The following is a 16,992-nucleotide window of genomic DNA, read 5'->3' on the forward strand; positions in this document are numbered from 1 at the left end:
GCGGACTGTGAATTCATTGATCACCTCTTTACATTTTGTTTTTCTTTTCCTTTTTTTTATTATTCCTCTCTTCTTCTGTATACACTTTTTTTTTTGTTACAATGGCACAAAAAGGAACTGGTAAAACTCTTGAAAAGTTAAAGAGTTCTGTCAATGATGGAAAATATTATGAAGCTCATCAAATGTATCGAACTGTTGCAAGAAGGTAAGTGATGAAGTATTTTTTTTAAATAAAAAGAAGTGACTGACACCTTACTGTAGATATAACAAGCAAGAAAAATATAGCCAATCTATCAAGTTACTTCATGATGGTGCTGTCTCTTTGATGCAACATAAGCAAAGTGCTTCTGGCTCTGATTTGGCGAACTATATGATGGAGACTTACATGTTGGCTAACTTACCAGTGGACGAAAAATCTTTGGGTATATTTTTTTTTCTTTAAAAAAAAAAAGACATTCATCATGTTATTGATACTTATTCTCATCCTTCTCATTTTATTTAGATCGTGTAATTGATATTCTTGAGCTCTATCCCTCTACTGAAGTTGGACGCAAAGCTTTTCTCTCGAAAACATTCAGGTAAGATGCAACTAATATTTTTTTTTTTTTTTTTGTGAAGATAGTTTTATTGACCATTGATATCTTTATAGTTGGACACAAAAGAATGGTGATTATTCGGAAGGTGACCCTGAACTACATGATTATGTTGGCACTATGTTTTATCAAGGTAAAATAATAACATTAATTTACAGTGATATCTTTTTATATATTCATCCATTTTTTTTGCTATTTTGTGTTTTTGTAGAGGGTCAATATTCTTTGGCTGAAGAACATTTATTAGTTGGAACTGATCATAGTGCTGAATTATTGGGAGAATTGTCATATACCTGGGCTCAACAAGATGCCAATAATGGAAATGGCATTTATCTTGCTCGTGTTGTACTTCAGTAAGTGCGTGTGTGTATACTTTGTAAATGATAGCAAATATTGATGGGTTCATCTTTTTTTGAATGTAGGTATCTCGCCATGAAAAGTATTCGCCATGCCACGATGACATTCAATAGCTTTATTAAGGCTGCCAATTTATCTACGTCTCAAGCTGACTTCCGATACTCTCCTGCTGGTGAAACTGTCAAGGTACCAACATTTGATGATTCCTGGTTAAACTTTACACAACTAGTATTATTGACGGTGCAACGTGATGGTTCAGCCTTATTCACGCAATTGAAATCAACTTATGGGCCTATGTATCATCAACAAAAAGGTTTTGATGATTTGATCGATGATATTGGTGCGGCCTTCTTCAACATTCAGAAACCACGAAAACAAGGCAACATTATGCAAGATTTGATGAATAGTTTATTTACTGGTGGCCCTTCCACCAATGCTTCTCGACAAGTAACTGGTTCTCCTTCCTTGGGTTTGGATTGAAAAAGAGGATACATACCTTTCCCCCCTTTTTTTTTATCCCTTTCATTCTTCCATATCTATATTTGATCATTTAGTTTTAGCTTTTGTCACCTTTTTATTATTATTACCTACTTTATTTTGTTTGACCCATATATGTGCTGCGTGTGTGTAATTTTATTGATTTCTTTATCGTTATAATAAAACAATGATCCTTTTTTTTTTTTTTTGTCCTTTTTCTGGCGTTATTTCTCTTAATAGCTATATGGTGATAATAAAAATGCGCATTTTCTTTTTTCCTCTAAACGCCTCAGTGTATGCAGAAATGTGTCTCCGTATGTGTGTACCTATGTATCAATTGTGAGTTGTTTGATGACAGGGGAGACCATTGGATCAATGCACTTTGAAATAATGTGGATGATATACAAATGAAAAAAAGGACAGGAGTAAGGTCAAATGTATAAATTTCTAATGCCAATGAGTGCACGGTGCATGTTCAAGAATGTTCAAGGGGAATAATTTATAAACAAAAATATGGATATTCTTTTTTATTGAATAACAAACAATCAAGAAGATTATAAACTAAACTACGTGATTGATTTTATTGCCAAATCTTGTGTTCCAATCCCATTTCGTTGTTAGGAGCAAGACCAACGCAAGCACGGAAGATGTTTTCAATGGCAGAACGTTGTCTACCCAAGGCATTGACAACAGGAGTACCACGAGATACCATAGGGGCTTTGAGCATATCTAATATAAAAAAAAATAAAAAAAAAATAAAGGTCAAACATGATTTTTTCCCCCCTTGAATATAGACAAATAATAATAATAATAAAAAGGTTACTTACAACTAAGAAGAGACAAAACACTATGGAAAGAACTGAATTTTGTCATTTCACCTGTCTTGTATTGAATACGTGTCATAAGTTCAGCCATCACCACCAAATCGATAATAAGAGGAGAAGCCAACAAAGAATCTTCACAAACATTATAAACAGAGATAGATTGACGACCGCCCATGAAGATGTCACATTCGTATTCATCTAAAGCACGTTTGGAATCACCAACAGAAGGTACATACTTGATGACAACAGTATGATCAGGATGTTCTCCAGGCTTGTACAAGATATCATTGGCAGCCACCATATCATCAACCACAGTAGACTTGGAGATTTCCTTGGAACGGAATTGCTTGTGAGAAGACAAGTTCTTACCATCGTTGTTACCCAAGTGATTATAAGAAGTAATGGCAACAGGTTTGATACCGGCATTTACCAAAAAGTCGACAATAGCAGATTTGAATTTAGTTTGTCCAGATTTGAAGTCATCACCACCAATAAAAGCACGTTCACGTTCAGCCAATTCGATAAGACCAGGAACAAAGGTATTTTGAGGAGAACCGTTGATAAAAGGCACACCTTCTTCAATACAAGCCAAAGCAAAAATGGAGGATGGAGCTATTTCATCATGAGAAGAAGCAACAGAAGCCAAAAAGTTGTCAGCAGTATCATTGACACCATCGATTAATTCAGCATAACGTTCAGTATTGGCAGTCCAGACAACAACCACTTTATCCAAACCATTGGTAGCCTTGAATTCACGAATATCGTTGCGAATGTGGTCTACATGAGCACGCTTGTTGTCACCAGGAATCAAATTATCAGCACGATCAGATTGATTGGCAGCAATAAAGTCAGGATAATAAATAGAGGGTAAGGGTTTGATCTTGGCTAATTCATCATAAACTTGACGTTGGAGATCATATTCGAGAACTTGAGCACGTTCCATAGATTCGGCCAAATTCTTACTAGAGATATCCCAACCACCAATAACCAAATCAGAAGGATTCAACATAGGCATCATTTCAGATAAAGGAACGTAAACATCGTTACCATCACCATCAACACCAAGACGAACAGTAGAAGCTTGAGTAATGGAACCCCAGTAGTTTGGTTCATGAACACCTGATTTGGTACGCCAGTTCAACTTTTTCTTGTTGGCATAAATAGAAGCAGTCAAAGTAGTACCATTGTTACCACCAAGTCCAACCATCATCAAACTAGAACAAAAAAAAAAAAAAAAAAAGATAAGTATTTTTATTTCTTTATAACAAAAAAAAAAAAAAAGGACTTACCCAACACGAGGGACAGTACGTTCAGTCTTAAAATGATAAACTTGTTCAACAGGTTCAACAATCATAGATCCATCAGATTGTTTGTTGACCACAGTATTGGAGTAAATGTATTTGGATAAGATATGAGAATTTGTATATTCCACATTAGGAGAGTTGACCTTGAACAGAGGAGTCACGGGAACAGCAGCAGAAGAAGAGTCCATTGGAGTAGTAGAAGAATAATCAGTAGCGTGAGGAGGAGCCATTGAGAGAGAGGAAGATAAAAGTATAAAAGATTGAATAGATAAAAGTTTAGAACTCTTTTTTAGGTCGATCACTGCACCGTTTGAATCCTCTGTGTGGGTTGTGATTCGATGAAAGTAGATTCGCGAACTATCAAAAAAAAAAAAAAAAAAAAAGGTAAGTTTAGTATAAAGAAAGCTAAATAAATAGTGTTTCATAAATTACCGTTTTTTGTAGTCGATCAAATATTAGGAGCGTTCTATAAAAGATGCGCGCCTAAATAATAATTTGAAAGGGTTGATAAAAAATAAAGAGAGAAAAAAAAAAGAAAAGAAAAAAAAAAAGGAGACAACCCTACAACAAGGTGCTATTTAAAAGCGGGGGAATCTGAGTACTTTTCTCCTATTGGTTAAGGCGTTCAAACTTTAAAAAAATTTCTGTATCATGGTCCGCCTCTTTTTTTTGATGAATGAGCCCAACAAAAAAAGAAGGACAATTTGGACAGCTGTCATATGAAAAATTAAAAGCTTAAATAAGTGATGATGATTTTATTTTATTTTTGTTTGTTTATTTGTAAAGAGAAATAAAGTAAAAAGATAATAAAGGGATAATATGCATTGGAATGAATAAATATAAATGAATAAATAGAATAAAAAAAGAAATGAATATAATATATATATAATATATAAAATATATATAAAGGAAGAAAAAAAAAAAAAAGAGATGTAAAGACTATTGTTGTATGCTAAAGTACATCAAGAGAATGAAGGATCAAAAGATAAACTATCACGATAATATGGTATATTATGTTGAAATAATCCATTATTTGTATTGCATCCAGTATTGCTGATAGAATTTTGACGTACACCCTATTTGAAAAGAATGTAATAATAATAAGATCTTTAGGTTAGATTCTTTCAGTATCCGCTGTAACCCCAACCCCACTTTTTTTTTTTTAATCTAAACTTACCAAAGGATTCTTGCTAAAAGATAATCGGATACCCCCTTTGACAGAATTACTAAGAGGATTACCATAAAGGTCTTGTAATGCTTGAGACGCACAATAGACATCATCGAATTCTACAAAACACATTGGTCCATTTGCCTTTTGTCGGAAGGATAATCGTTTATAACCAACACATTTAGAAAATAATTGTCGAAGTTCATCTTCATCAGTATTGGGTGGTAGATTACCAACATAGAGTGTATTGCATGGTGGATTTTGATCAGCTGGATTGGTACTGGGCATCATCATCATCATAGATGCAAAACTACGATAACCATTGGGGGACAAAATACCAGGTGAAGGTAACCCACCATTAGATACAATTGTACTAGGTGTTGAGGCTAATGATGTATTGTTAGTAGTCGAATTGAGATGTGTCGTATTGATAGTTAATCCACTAAATGCTCTACCTAATTGTTGGTCTTCCTCTTTGAATCGATTGTTATTATTGTTGTTATCGATAAGGGATGGAGGTGATGATGAAAAATGCAAATGTTGATGTTGAGATGCTTGTGTTTTGATTAATGTTGATGAAGATGAAGATGATGATGATGTTGTTGTTGTTGTTGTTTTTGTATTTGTTTCGTTATTGGATGATGAAGGAGTGACTTGAGATGCTAATGATGGTTCTACTTGTTCGTACAAAATAGAGGAACCAACATTAAAGAAGGATCCAGTTGATGATTTGTTATCTGTTGTTTGAGATAAATCAAAGATGCTATTGGTGGAGAAACGATGAGAAGAGTTAAATGTATTGGGAAGTCTTGTTGTATTGTTGGATGATGCTGAAGTTGTTTTGATAGGAATAAAAAGATCGGAGTACATATCAGCAGAAGTTGAAGTCAAATCAGTAGCAGGTACGGAATGGAAAGCTTCATAGACAGAAGATGGGTGAGGACCAGTAAATCTTTTTGATGTAAAAGAAGATGATTGTTGTTCTTGTTGTTGAGATGGATGTATTTGTTGTAAAAGTGATGATGGATGAAGTGATTGTTCTTGAGATGCTAACAATGCTGAATGTTGACTGAGTTGGAATGGTTCGTTAGACGAAAGACCACGTTTTGTATGCAAGTTCTTCTTGGCCATTTCTGCTTTAAGTACTGATCCTTTTTCGGCGTCCACTTTTCGTCCACTAATAGTGTCCTTGGCTTCTAAAGCTTCCATACGACTACGAAATTTTGCAAATCCAATCTAGAAAAAAAAGGTAAAAAAAAAAAAAGATGTATTTATTAGTATATTAAATAGATATATTATTATTATTATTAGTATTAGTATTATTAATAACTTACTATTTGTTTTTTGGTATGAGGATTGTTACCCAAAGCAGAGACTGTTGAATCTTCTTCACCATCCTTGGAAGGAATCTTAAGAGTGGCAGCTTCAAAACCAGGAGAGAAGATGAACATATTTTGAAATTCACGTTCTTGCATGTCTTCAGGAAACCCGACTACAAATATGGTGGATATTTCTTCTCCATAATTAAATCCATTGTTGTACAGTGATATTTGTTGTGTCATAGTTGAAGTTGGTTGAGGTTGTAATGGTGGTGGTGGTGGAGGAGGAGGAGGAGGAGTTGGTGTTACTAGTTGAGAAGGTAATAAAGTAAAGTTGGGTGGAATGGTAGTGAGTATTCGTTCATATAATCCTTCGTGAGGTGGAGGAATAGAACCCACTGAAGACATGTGTTGCTTTTCTTTTCTTTTTTTTTGATATCAGTGTTTTGACAATAATACAAAAAAAGAAAAAGAACGGAGAGTAAACGTCAACACAATAATACAATAAATAAGAGTTGTAAAAAAAATAAAATAAAAAAAAAATGAAATAAAAAGAAAAAAATAAAATAAAAAAAAAGGAGGCAAAAGTAGTTGTAAAAAAAATTATCAAAAAAGAAAAAAAAGCTTATATGAAAAATATACGTCACTAATGGATAAAAGAAAAAAAAAAAAGTGAAGTTGTTACACACGCATAACAATACGCACGCTTTGCCCTCCTTCCCCTTTCTTTTCCTCTATCACCTGCCATACTCATTCACACGTCTTTTGATTGGATAAACTCAAACAATGCGATTTCTCCCGACTACGATATCAACAATTTACTGATCATTTTTGCCTTTTAGTAACGGAGAGATTCTAGGGAGGCTACTCTACTATTTTCTACTCCTTGATAACAAATATTTTAAAAAAAAAAAATCATTTTATAGAAATATATCTATCATTCAAAATTTATCTTTTTTAAAATTATTCACTATATATATATATATAATTGACAGAGTGTAAACAAATTTAAAGATAGAAAAATAAAAGACCTCCTTGTTTCATCAAAGACTTGATCCAATCACTAGAGAAATCTTTACATTATACTTTTTCTATAATATTAAATTTAAGTATTAAAAGAACATAACATTATAAGAAAAAACATTGTTTTTTTATTAATGTCAGTAAATCATTATAAATGATCAATAAGAGTAATATAAATGATAGGAAGACTAACTAGTACTAACGTAATGGATAAAATAAATTGATGCCATGTCAGCATTTTCAAAGTATTATTGAATAGTAACGGATTTCTTTCTTTATCACGGGAAGTTATGAATAAAGGCATAAACACAACTCCCGGTAATAAAAATCCTATAGAAATAAATACATCAATATAATGGATAATAGATGATGAATAAAATGATAATGATAATGATTTGAAAATTCACTTACCAAGTACCATCGTAGAGAATCCACCAATAATATCGAATACACTTCCCAATGAAGTCAAAGTCGCACCAAAATAAAGTATAGGACTGAATATTAGACAGGTTATCAAAATATGTTCATTGTCAGAGGGTATCCTTCCATCAGCATTTCTGTTTAGTAAAGTTTGTACAGCATCACGACAAGGATGGATGGCCAACCTAAGCATAAACATAAATAATAAACCATAAAAAAAAATATAGAGTAACCCAAACTAGTAAAAAAAAAAAAGATGACTTTTGTACTTACGGAATAGTAAGAACCATAAACAACCCCAAGATGAGTCGAACTACATTGATAGCCAAATCATCATCAGGAAAGTTCAGTAAAACATTTGCTTGAACATCCTTCCCAAAACAAATATAACCCATAATGGCGAATGTAAAGTTGAGAAGATAGCTGATAGCTGTACCAAAACCACTGATATGTAACCAGGTTGATGATCGTTGATCTTTTGTGCTGAGATAAATACCAAATATATTTTGAGAACAGCCAAAAGATAGAGCCATAATTGCAATTCCTTTGAACATAGAAAAAGATGGTGACACCACTTCCAAGACAATATCCTTCATAGGTGGAGCATAAACAGGTACACGAAATATAATACCAAGTAACATCAAAGGTAAAAGCATTACTGAGAGTGTAGACCATTTTGCTATCTTTGCTGGTGATCGAGAGAGACTGAGTGGTAAGCTCTATAGGTTGTTGGTTTTTTTTTTTAAAAAAAAAAAAAAAAAAAAGAAAAGATATAATGAGTCATCCTTTCTAAAAACAAATAACCATTTTCATCTTGATCATCACGTCAAAAACCTTCACTTACAATGCATAATCCAAAGGCCACTACCACCAATTGTCTATTGCTAAGCCAAATAAGCTGTGGTAAGTAATGATGAAAAAGAGCTGGTAAGGTATCGCCCAACACTACCCATTGTTAAAAAAAAAAAAAAAAAAAAAGAGTGAGAGATCGATATAAAAAAAATGATGAACTTTTTTTTTTTTTTTATACTTACTGATATAATATGAGACAGTAGTAGTTGCTGTATGAAAGAAGATAATAAAATTGCAAAGTTTTTCACCAGTTGTACCTAAAAGTTGGCTACAAAGTCCAGACAAACTATATCGATTTGTTTGAATACCACATTGAACAGTAAGATGCATAGCCAAGCATGTAATAATAGCAACAAAAATGGAACAAACCAAACCAAACCAGAAACCACATAAATGGAGAGCCAATGGAAGTCCAATGATACCACTTCCCATCATAGCATTTGTAAGGTTCATAACGGATGCACCAATACTTGAAGTTCCATAACCAGGTAAAATAGATTGTAATGATTCAACATTTTTGATATTATTGATTGGATTTTCTTGCTCCTGAGTAGATGTGGCACAACAAGTACTAGAGTTTGTGATTGTGCCTTCGATAAAGAAAGAAGAAGATAATGAACTTGTTTCCAAAAGATCTTGTAATTCTGAGGTTTTTATTATATAATCATCCATAAGGTTTTATTTTTTTTATTGGTCAGAAAAATAAAAAATAAAAAAAGAAAGAAGGAAAGAACGATAAAAAAAAAAAAAATTAACGTTTATAAAATCAAGATCAAAAACTTCTGGATCATGTCGGAATGTCAAAGATGTCGCCATTCAAGGTAACTGTAAAAGGTGTTTGCATTTTTTTTTTATGAGATACTGAACTGTTTACACAACAAAAACACACTGAGAAAAAAAAAAGGTTGAAATTTATATATGTATTTATCATCATCAATGATCTAGTGAACCATCTACTTTATTAGATAAGATGAAAGGGGGATAAACTACTAAGTTTCATTCATTGTCTATTTTTTCAAAGGAATGATTCCTATTAATATCAATAGGAATATCAATATGAAAAAGGATGAAACGACTGATTGTCATCTACGAAGAAAAAAAAAAAACAAACAAACAAACAAAAAAAAAAAAAAAAGATCTATATCCGAAAATGGTGGGAAAAATGAAATAATGCGATCAAAAATCTCTCAAGAACGGAAATTATGATCTCCAATGCCTTTTTCTTTTTTTTTAAGGTACTGTACAAGGTCACTCACTGGCTGTAAGGCGGTGTTAGAATCCTTTTTTTTCTTTTCTTTTCTTTATTTATTTTATTTTTTTTCTTTTTCTATTTCTTTTCCTTTTTTTTTTTTTTTTTTTTTTTTGTCTACCTTACATCTATGAATTCGGGGCAATTGTTTCGTCAAGCCATAGCGAAACAATTAGCTCAAAAAACCTCATGTTCAGAAACTTTAGCTTTACGACTACTGGGTACCCCTAAAGCAACCAAACGACAACAATTCGGAATACCTATACCAAAACTTTTACCACAAGCAAAGAACCCTACTCAAATATGTCAAGATATTGCTCAAAGGGTATTATTTACATATCAATAACAAAAAGTTTACACTCATAGTACCTTTTTTTTTATATATAGTTTGAACCTGATTCATGGATTGAAAAAGCAACCGCAAAAGGACCTTTCTTACAGTTTGACCTATCTTTACCTAAATATATTCGACATACTTTGAACCAAGTTTATCAACAAGGTGACACTTATGGAATACAACTTTCACCAAAGAATCCAAAGACGATACTTGTCGATTATAGCTCTCCCAATATTGCCAAGCCTTTCCATGCAGGTCATCTACGCAGTACAATTTTGGGTAACTTTATCAAACGTTCTCATGAGGCAATGGGACACCGTGTTATTGGGATTAACTATCTTGGTGATTGGGGAAAACAATATGGTAATGGACGGTTTTTTTTTTTTGAAAAAGGATTTAATAGATATAAAAACTCACTCTTATTGTTTCTAAAAAAAAATAAAAGGTCTTCTCGCTGTAGGATATGAAAAATATGGTGATGAAAAAGAATTACTCAAGGATCCAATCCAGCACCTTTACAATGTTTATGTGGCTATCAACAAGGATGCAATGGAAAATATGGACGTTGATCAAAAAGCAAACGATTATTTCAAGCGAATGGAACAAGGCTCTCAACGTGAACTTTCACAATGGCAACGTTTTCGGGATATCAGTATCGAATTTTACCGCACCATTTATCAACGACTAAATATCGAATTTGATCAATATTCTGGTGAATCACAAACTGAAGGATATATCAATCAAGTGTACGATTTACTAGAGAAAAAGAAATTATTGACAGAAACAGATGATGGTGGTATTTGTGTGGATCTAGAACATTACAGCTTAGGCAAACCTATCATTAGGCGATCAGATGGTACTACATTATATATGACCCGTGATTTGGCCAGTTTATTGATGCGCTCTGAACTTTATTCCTTTGATAAGGCGATCTATGTGGTTGGAACAGAACAATCATTATATCTACAACAACTTTTCAAAATATGGGATCTTATGAAGAATGGTGTCGATCAACAACAAGAATTATGTCATGCTAATTTTGGTCGTATTCAAGGTATGTCTACACGTAAAGGAACAGTCGTCTTTCTTCAAGATATTTTGGATACTGCTAAAGAAAAGATGATGGAAAATATGCAACAAAGTGACAACAAGTATATAGAATTGATGACAGATGGAATACAAATGGAAGATAAATCATCAACAATGGTTTTGAAAGGACAGGCAGCAGTAGATTATGTAGCTGATCGATTAGGAACATCTGCTGTGATTATACAAGATATGGTGGCCAAACGAATTAAAAATTATACATTTTCATGGGATCGAATGACGGCCGCACGAGGTTATACCGGTGTCTACCTACAGTTTACATATGCAAGACTCTGTGGCATTGAAAGGAAATCTCAAGTGGCTATCAAATCTGATTGTGATACTTCTCTTCTGTTAGAATCAGATTGTGCTATAGATCTTGTTTTGACAATATCACAGTATCCAGATATTGTTCATCAATCCTGTCTATCAATGGAACCCTCTACCCTGGTGCAATATCTTTTCAAATTGTGTCATAGTATTAGTCAATCAACTGCTAATCTACGGGTCAAGGATGTGAATGACATGAAATTAGCTGAAGCAAGGATGCTCTTATTTTGGTCAGCAAAGGTAACTCTAGCAAATGGGTTAAGAATCTTGGGAATGAATCCACTTGAACGTATCTAGGTTGTAGAGCATGAATGAAGTTTTGGGAAAATCTAATTTGGTCTCCGCTGCGGTTTCTTTTTTTTTTTTTTTTTTTTAAATTTGTACATATCTTATTCATTTTATCATACTCCACTTTAGTCATATACATCTATATTTATATAATGTCCAATAAAAACACTTACTCTATAGACAATACTGAATATTCAAAGGTATTTAACCTAATACATTTCTATAATTATAGTTTCCATAACGTTACTTCAATTAACCTGATATTGTTTTTCAATGTAGCATACTTCAACTCGACCACAAAACTTTACTATGGTCAACAAAAAAACACCTTTTCAACGACACAAAGAGGAGACAGAACTTAAGAAAAAGGTACAATTATAGTAACAGTTATTAAAAATATATTACAAGACTATATTTATAGGATTAATACCTTTTTCTCCACTTTTTTTTTTGTTTTTGTTTTGATTGTGTAGAAAGAAAATGAAGAAGCGGCCAAGATATATGAAGATTTTGTAGCATCCTTTGAAAATTCAACATATGATCAAGGCACATCAGGGTTTGTTCGAGCTTCCAAAGGTAAACAAGAAACGGAAAAGAAAATGTCTTATGTTAGTGTTGATCTAACCTTTACAATGAATTTGACTTGTTTCCTTTATACTTGTTTATAATAAATAGATCAGACGAATAGGACATTATCTAGTTCAGCCTCTGACAATTATAAACCAATGTCTTTTGTAAAAGCCGGTGAATCAAAAGCGACTACTGCAATGACGAACAACTCCAGCCATAAACGCACTCACCGACAATCAGAAAAGGATATGGATGATGACGATGACAATGATGTAGGTGTAAAGAATTACAGAAAACATTTACCCGTTATATTATATGTGAATCTCTGATTGGGGTCATGTTCTCTCTACCTTTTTCGGGTATATAGGTTTTAGCACAAATGAAGCAGGCCAAATCAACGAAAAAGCGTCATATGGATTCCTTCCTGGAAGAAATCAAAAAGTATAGAAGGATTATGGGATATTGAAAGAGGAAAATGGGAATATATGGGAATAGTGAAACTGATGACAAGTCTTTTCTTTTAGAGAACAGCAAAATCGGGCAAAAGGACAAGATACAACATCATCAATATCATCAGGTATGATTAGGAATATTGAGGGATGATTTATATTGTTTTAACTAATATGGTTGTGCTTAACCTTATCTATAGGACACGACAATAGTTCTGGTTCTCACGATAATGGTGATCCTCATACAACCAATCTTTTCCTGTCAGATCTTAATCCTGCAGTAAGTGACGAAAAAACAAGAAGAAGAAAAAAAAGTCAAATAGATGAAAGAGAAGAAAACAGTGTACTTGATATGAAAAAAAAATACTGACTTGATACTTGTTTTATCAAAGGTGAACGAGAATATACTATGCGCAGAATTTGGAAAATATGGACCAATAGCTTCAGTCAAGGTTATGTGGCCTCGTACTGATGAAGAAATCGAACGACAAAGAAATTGTGGATTTGTTAGCTTTATGACCAGAAAAGATGCTGCTGCTGCGTTGGATGGAATGAATGGCAAAGTTGTACTTGGACATACAATGAAAGTTGGATGGGGCAAGCCTGTACCATTACCTGCTCAACCTATATTCGGTAAGTCAAGAAGAACAAGAAGGTGGAAGAAAGATATTGTTGATACTTTCATATATAAAAAAAACAGGACAACTTACCTTATTTATTTATGTACAGTATTAGACAAGCGAGACGAACAAAAGAAGCTTCCATTCAACGCCAAAGTGGTGGATCGGGAATCTGTAAGAAAAAAAAAAAAAAAAAAGAGTAGCGTGATAATAGTAGGGAACTAACAATGTCATTTTCTGAATCATAGATTGGAAAACGGACAGAAGTTGTTGTTATTCCTCCTTCAGATATTAACACTATCAAGATTATTCATCGAACTATAGAACGTGTTATCAAATATGGTCCTTTGTTTGAAGTATGTTTTATATCTGTTTATTTGATGGAGTATATTAACTTTTTTTTTACATATTTTTTTTTCTCTTAGGAATTGATTATGGAAAAGGAAGCTAGTAACCCTCAATTTGTATTCTTGTTTGACAGTACAGTAAGTTGAAAATAATGGAACCTTTGATATAAGATTATCACTCATTTCATTATTTTTCCTTTCATCCTATGTTTAGCATCCAGATCATATTTACTACCGTTGGAGACTCTATTCAATCCTACAAGGTGATACTATGTCCAACTGGCGAACTGATCCTTTTCAAATGTTTGATGATGGAGAATGGTGGATCCCTCCAGATGTTCCTGATGTACCGTTTGATGAAAATGTACGTAAAATAGGGGGATAAAAAGCAAGAGAAAGAATAACCTCTTTTTTTACATGAGTATTAAATATTCTAATTTAACTAGGAAACAACGGAACAATATCTTGATACGGATGATGAAGCAAACGAAAGAACGCAACAACGGCTACCAAAGGGACAACTAGGCAAGATTGGACGACGACGATATGAAACGATGCTACGACAAGTAACATATCAACGTGGAACTATTGCAAAACCAATGGCTTTTGCTATTGAACATGCTGATGCTTATGAAGATGTAAGGATCTATCAAAAAAAAAAAAAGAAATACATGAATGAAGGATGATGTATGTGTTATTTTATTAATTTTTGATATTCTACAAAATGTTTTACAGATCGTCGAAATTACATTCAAATCAATCATCGGGCCTAATGCTACTATCACATCCAAAATTGCGCGACTCTTTCTGGTATCAGATATTCTTCACAACAGTAGTGTACATGTTACCAATGCTTGGCGATATCGTGATGGATTTCAACGTCGATTACCTGATATATTCAAACATCTCAATGATATTTACAGATCTATTACAGCAAGATTAAAAGCAGAACAATTCAGAGTAGGATAAAAGAAAAAAGGAAACAATTTATAATGATATGTTATTAAACTCATCTATCTTCTTATAGCGATATATTATTACTGTTTTAGGAGCATGGGAAAATTGGATGGTGTTTCCAAAACACTTTATTGAAAAATTGGACTCAATATTCATGAAGAAATCCGATCAGATATTGGATGATATATCAATCAACAACAAGAATGATGAAGAACACTCGATTACAGGTGTAGACTCCAATAACGAAAAGAATGACAGCAATGATCAAACGATACCACTTGCCTCAAACAACTCAATTGACCAATCTGCTGGAAATCCCGATGGTGAAGCCTTGGACGATATTGATGGTGAAGCTTTGGATGATATTGATGGTGAAGCTTTGGGTGATATTGACGGAGAGGCCTTGGATGATATTGATGGAGAAGCATTTGACGATAATGAACATTTATAGCTTTAATTTTTTTTTTTTTTTTTTTTTTGATCATTTGTATCGGAAATTCAATAAACTCCAACGATTTTAACCTTTCTTTTTTTGATTTTTTTTTCTTTTCTCTGTAAAGCTCATTATACCAGACGACTGTCTTCTCACAAAGCAATATTGTAAAATGGATAATGCACAACTGGAAAAGGCACTTTTGGAAATGCCTATTGAAACATTATTGACGGAAATTCCAGAAATACAAAACTCAATGGTGCACTTGATTCAGTCCAACAAAGATATGAAAGAATATGACCCGAATGGCGAGGATACAGATTTGACCACAGCGATTGAAGAAAACAATGATCTGATTCAACGACAGAATAAACGTATAGATCTGACACTTCATATTATTCGACGACGTGTGAATGAAGCAGCTGCAAACGCGATTGAAAGCACGGTGGAAACATTTAGAAAACGCTATCTCACCAATGACGATAGCCACAAAGAGACAGTAGAGAACGACAAAGACGATAATATGAATAGTGATGGCGTGTTTCTATGATAGCAATTGATTTTTTTTTTTATTATTTTTAGTATAGCTTTAGTTTTATTTTACATGTTTTTTTTTTTTTTTTTTATGTGAAATAAATAAAATGGGTGAATGTTGGAAAAAAGGGAGACCTTGTATATTATGAATTGAAATATATTTCTTTTGGTTAGGATTAATATGAATCGGTTCATCTATGTGAACAAGATGATACTGAGTTGAATTTATTTATTTGTATATATATATATATATATATATATAAAAGTCAAGTAAAATCAAGGTAGTGACGATAAATCATACGATATCTGTAGGGTGATAATAATAATAATAAAAGGGATATGATGGTAAACAAGATAATGAATGAAGATCTAGATTTGACATAGTAAAGGAAGATGATGGATCAAATACATACATATAAATGATAGCAAGTCAGAAGTAACCTACATATAAAAATGGGAGGATATTTCTATACTACTATGGAGACAAGGAGAGCATGAATGTATTACCTAAAAATATGTTAAAGAGAATTGTACTAATGTAATCCTGGACATTATACACCCATCCTGTTCAAATCGATGCGGTCACAACTGATATCGTCATTCCATATCATGAAGCTGTTGTAGTTGAAAAATAGGTATGAAGAGTATCTACTTTAGTCGAATCATCAATATAAACTAGAAGTTCATACGGATATATGGTCATAGGACTATACGTAGTCTGTTTGGTCGAGGAGTTGTCACCAGTTTCCTGCATTAAAAATCGGTTAAAATAATACCTTTTTTTTTTTTTTTTTTTTTTTACCCTTAATAGCATGGATTGATGTTTTTGGTTCCATTTGAAGTAATAAGTAAGATGAAATTCTCCAGCTATATATATATATAATATATAAAAGAGAATAAGTAATATATCTATATATATTCAAATAAAAGGAATGTAGACTTGATTAACACTTTACGGTAGTTCTTCGAATGTGATGCTTCTAGTTCTGGTCTTTTTTTCGTTACTAACTTGCCACTTTCTACAGTTAAGTGCTTGAGTATATCGTCGTGTACAATTGTCAATACTTTTGAATGAAGATCAGCATCGTAATTAATTTTGTTGGTGGTTTTAAAGATAATTAATTGTAAAACCTGTAGAAATAGATGATACAGATTAACAAAGATTAATTAATTTTTGAATATTTTCCTTTTCTTTTATTTTTATTTCTTTATTGTCTACTTGCAGTTGAAGGGGTAATACGTAGATAAGTCACCTTCCTTGATGTATCGTTTTGCATTGTTGCATTTAAATACAATGAAAAAAAATTGGAATGAAAAAGTCTGGCTCAATTTTTCATTTACAATTTTTGACGGCTGTTGAATTTACCAATGGTGCCTTTGTCAAAAATAACCACCCCTTTTTAAATACTCTTTTCTTCTTTTTCTTTCTCTTCTATCATTGTTTTATAATACATG

General features: G+C 32.8%; 7 protein-coding genes across 7 annotated transcripts; 4 read left to right on the forward strand and 3 right to left on the reverse strand.

Moving 5' to 3' along the window:
• The first annotated feature begins 38 nt into the window (after positions 1-38).
• Positions 39-1,631, forward strand: BX664DRAFT_294613 (uncharacterized protein). Its single transcript, XM_051542109.1, has 6 exons — positions 39-205; positions 262-422; positions 503-578; positions 650-726; positions 805-946; positions 1,016-1,631. Exons 1-6 carry the CDS (start codon positions 102-104, stop codon positions 1,428-1,430), a joined length of 975 nt encoding a protein of 324 aa, XP_051401552.1. The 5' UTR covers positions 39-101; the 3' UTR covers positions 1,431-1,631.
• Positions 1,632-1,925: 294 nt separating this feature from the next.
• Positions 1,926-4,059, reverse strand: BX664DRAFT_328934 (uncharacterized protein). Its single transcript, XM_051544684.1, has 4 exons — positions 3,988-4,059; positions 3,541-3,912; positions 2,255-3,465; positions 1,926-2,156 (listed from the first exon to the last, which is right to left on the reverse strand). Exons 2-4 carry the CDS (start codon positions 3,783-3,785, stop codon positions 2,008-2,010), a joined length of 1,605 nt encoding a protein of 534 aa, XP_051401553.1. The 5' UTR covers positions 3,786-3,912; positions 3,988-4,059; the 3' UTR covers positions 1,926-2,007.
• Positions 4,060-4,468: 409 nt separating this feature from the next.
• BX664DRAFT_294617 (uncharacterized protein) lies at positions 4,469-6,396 on the reverse strand. Its single transcript, XM_051542110.1, has 3 exons — positions 6,058-6,396; positions 4,733-5,959; positions 4,469-4,631 (listed from the first exon to the last, which is right to left on the reverse strand). The coding sequence occupies exons 1-3, from the start codon at positions 6,283-6,285 to the stop codon at positions 4,518-4,520; spliced, it is 1,569 nt and encodes a 522-aa protein (XP_051401554.1). The 5' UTR covers positions 6,286-6,396; the 3' UTR covers positions 4,469-4,517.
• Positions 6,397-7,170: 774 nt separating this feature from the next.
• On the reverse strand, positions 7,171-9,056 carry BX664DRAFT_294620 (transmembrane amino acid transporter protein-domain-containing protein). The gene is made up of 5 exons (XM_051542111.1): positions 8,520-9,056; positions 8,330-8,430; positions 7,759-8,204; positions 7,477-7,670; positions 7,171-7,395 (listed from the first exon to the last, which is right to left on the reverse strand). Exons 1-5 carry the CDS (start codon positions 9,007-9,009, stop codon positions 7,214-7,216), a joined length of 1,413 nt encoding a protein of 470 aa, XP_051401555.1. The 5' UTR covers positions 9,010-9,056; the 3' UTR covers positions 7,171-7,213.
• Positions 9,057-9,705: 649 nt separating this feature from the next.
• Positions 9,706-11,689, forward strand: BX664DRAFT_328942 (arginyl-tRNA synthetase). The gene is made up of 3 exons (XM_051544685.1): positions 9,706-9,911; positions 9,974-10,286; positions 10,369-11,689. The coding sequence occupies exons 1-3, from the start codon at positions 9,717-9,719 to the stop codon at positions 11,634-11,636; spliced, it is 1,776 nt and encodes a 591-aa protein (XP_051401556.1). The 5' UTR covers positions 9,706-9,716; the 3' UTR covers positions 11,637-11,689.
• A 90-nt stretch (positions 11,690-11,779) lies between these two features.
• BX664DRAFT_357580 (U2-associated SR140 protein) lies at positions 11,780-15,021 on the forward strand (the record flags this gene model as incomplete). Its single annotated transcript, XM_051547969.1, has 15 exons — positions 11,780-11,827; positions 11,907-11,996; positions 12,101-12,203; positions 12,303-12,475; positions 12,565-12,638; positions 12,722-12,774; positions 12,847-12,926; positions 13,039-13,279; positions 13,376-13,440; positions 13,515-13,622; positions 13,692-13,751; positions 13,828-13,977; positions 14,060-14,251; positions 14,349-14,573; positions 14,641-15,021. The coding sequence occupies 15 exons, from the start codon at positions 11,780-11,782 to the stop codon at positions 15,019-15,021; spliced, it is 2,043 nt and encodes a 680-aa protein (XP_051401557.1).
• A 33-nt stretch (positions 15,022-15,054) lies between these two features.
• On the forward strand, positions 15,055-15,628 carry BX664DRAFT_328945 (uncharacterized protein). The gene has a single exon (XM_051544686.1). The coding sequence runs from the start codon at positions 15,176-15,178 to the stop codon at positions 15,551-15,553; it is 378 nt and encodes a 125-aa protein (XP_051401558.1). The 5' UTR covers positions 15,055-15,175; the 3' UTR covers positions 15,554-15,628.
• The last annotated feature ends 1,364 nt before the right edge of the window (positions 15,629-16,992 follow it).

Source organism: Halteromyces radiatus, assembly GCF_025201355.1.
Source record: "Halteromyces radiatus strain CBS 162.75 chromosome Unknown BX664scaffold_3, whole genome shotgun sequence".
Lineage (NCBI taxonomy): Eukaryota > Fungi > Mucoromycota > Mucoromycetes > Mucorales > Cunninghamellaceae > Halteromyces > Halteromyces radiatus.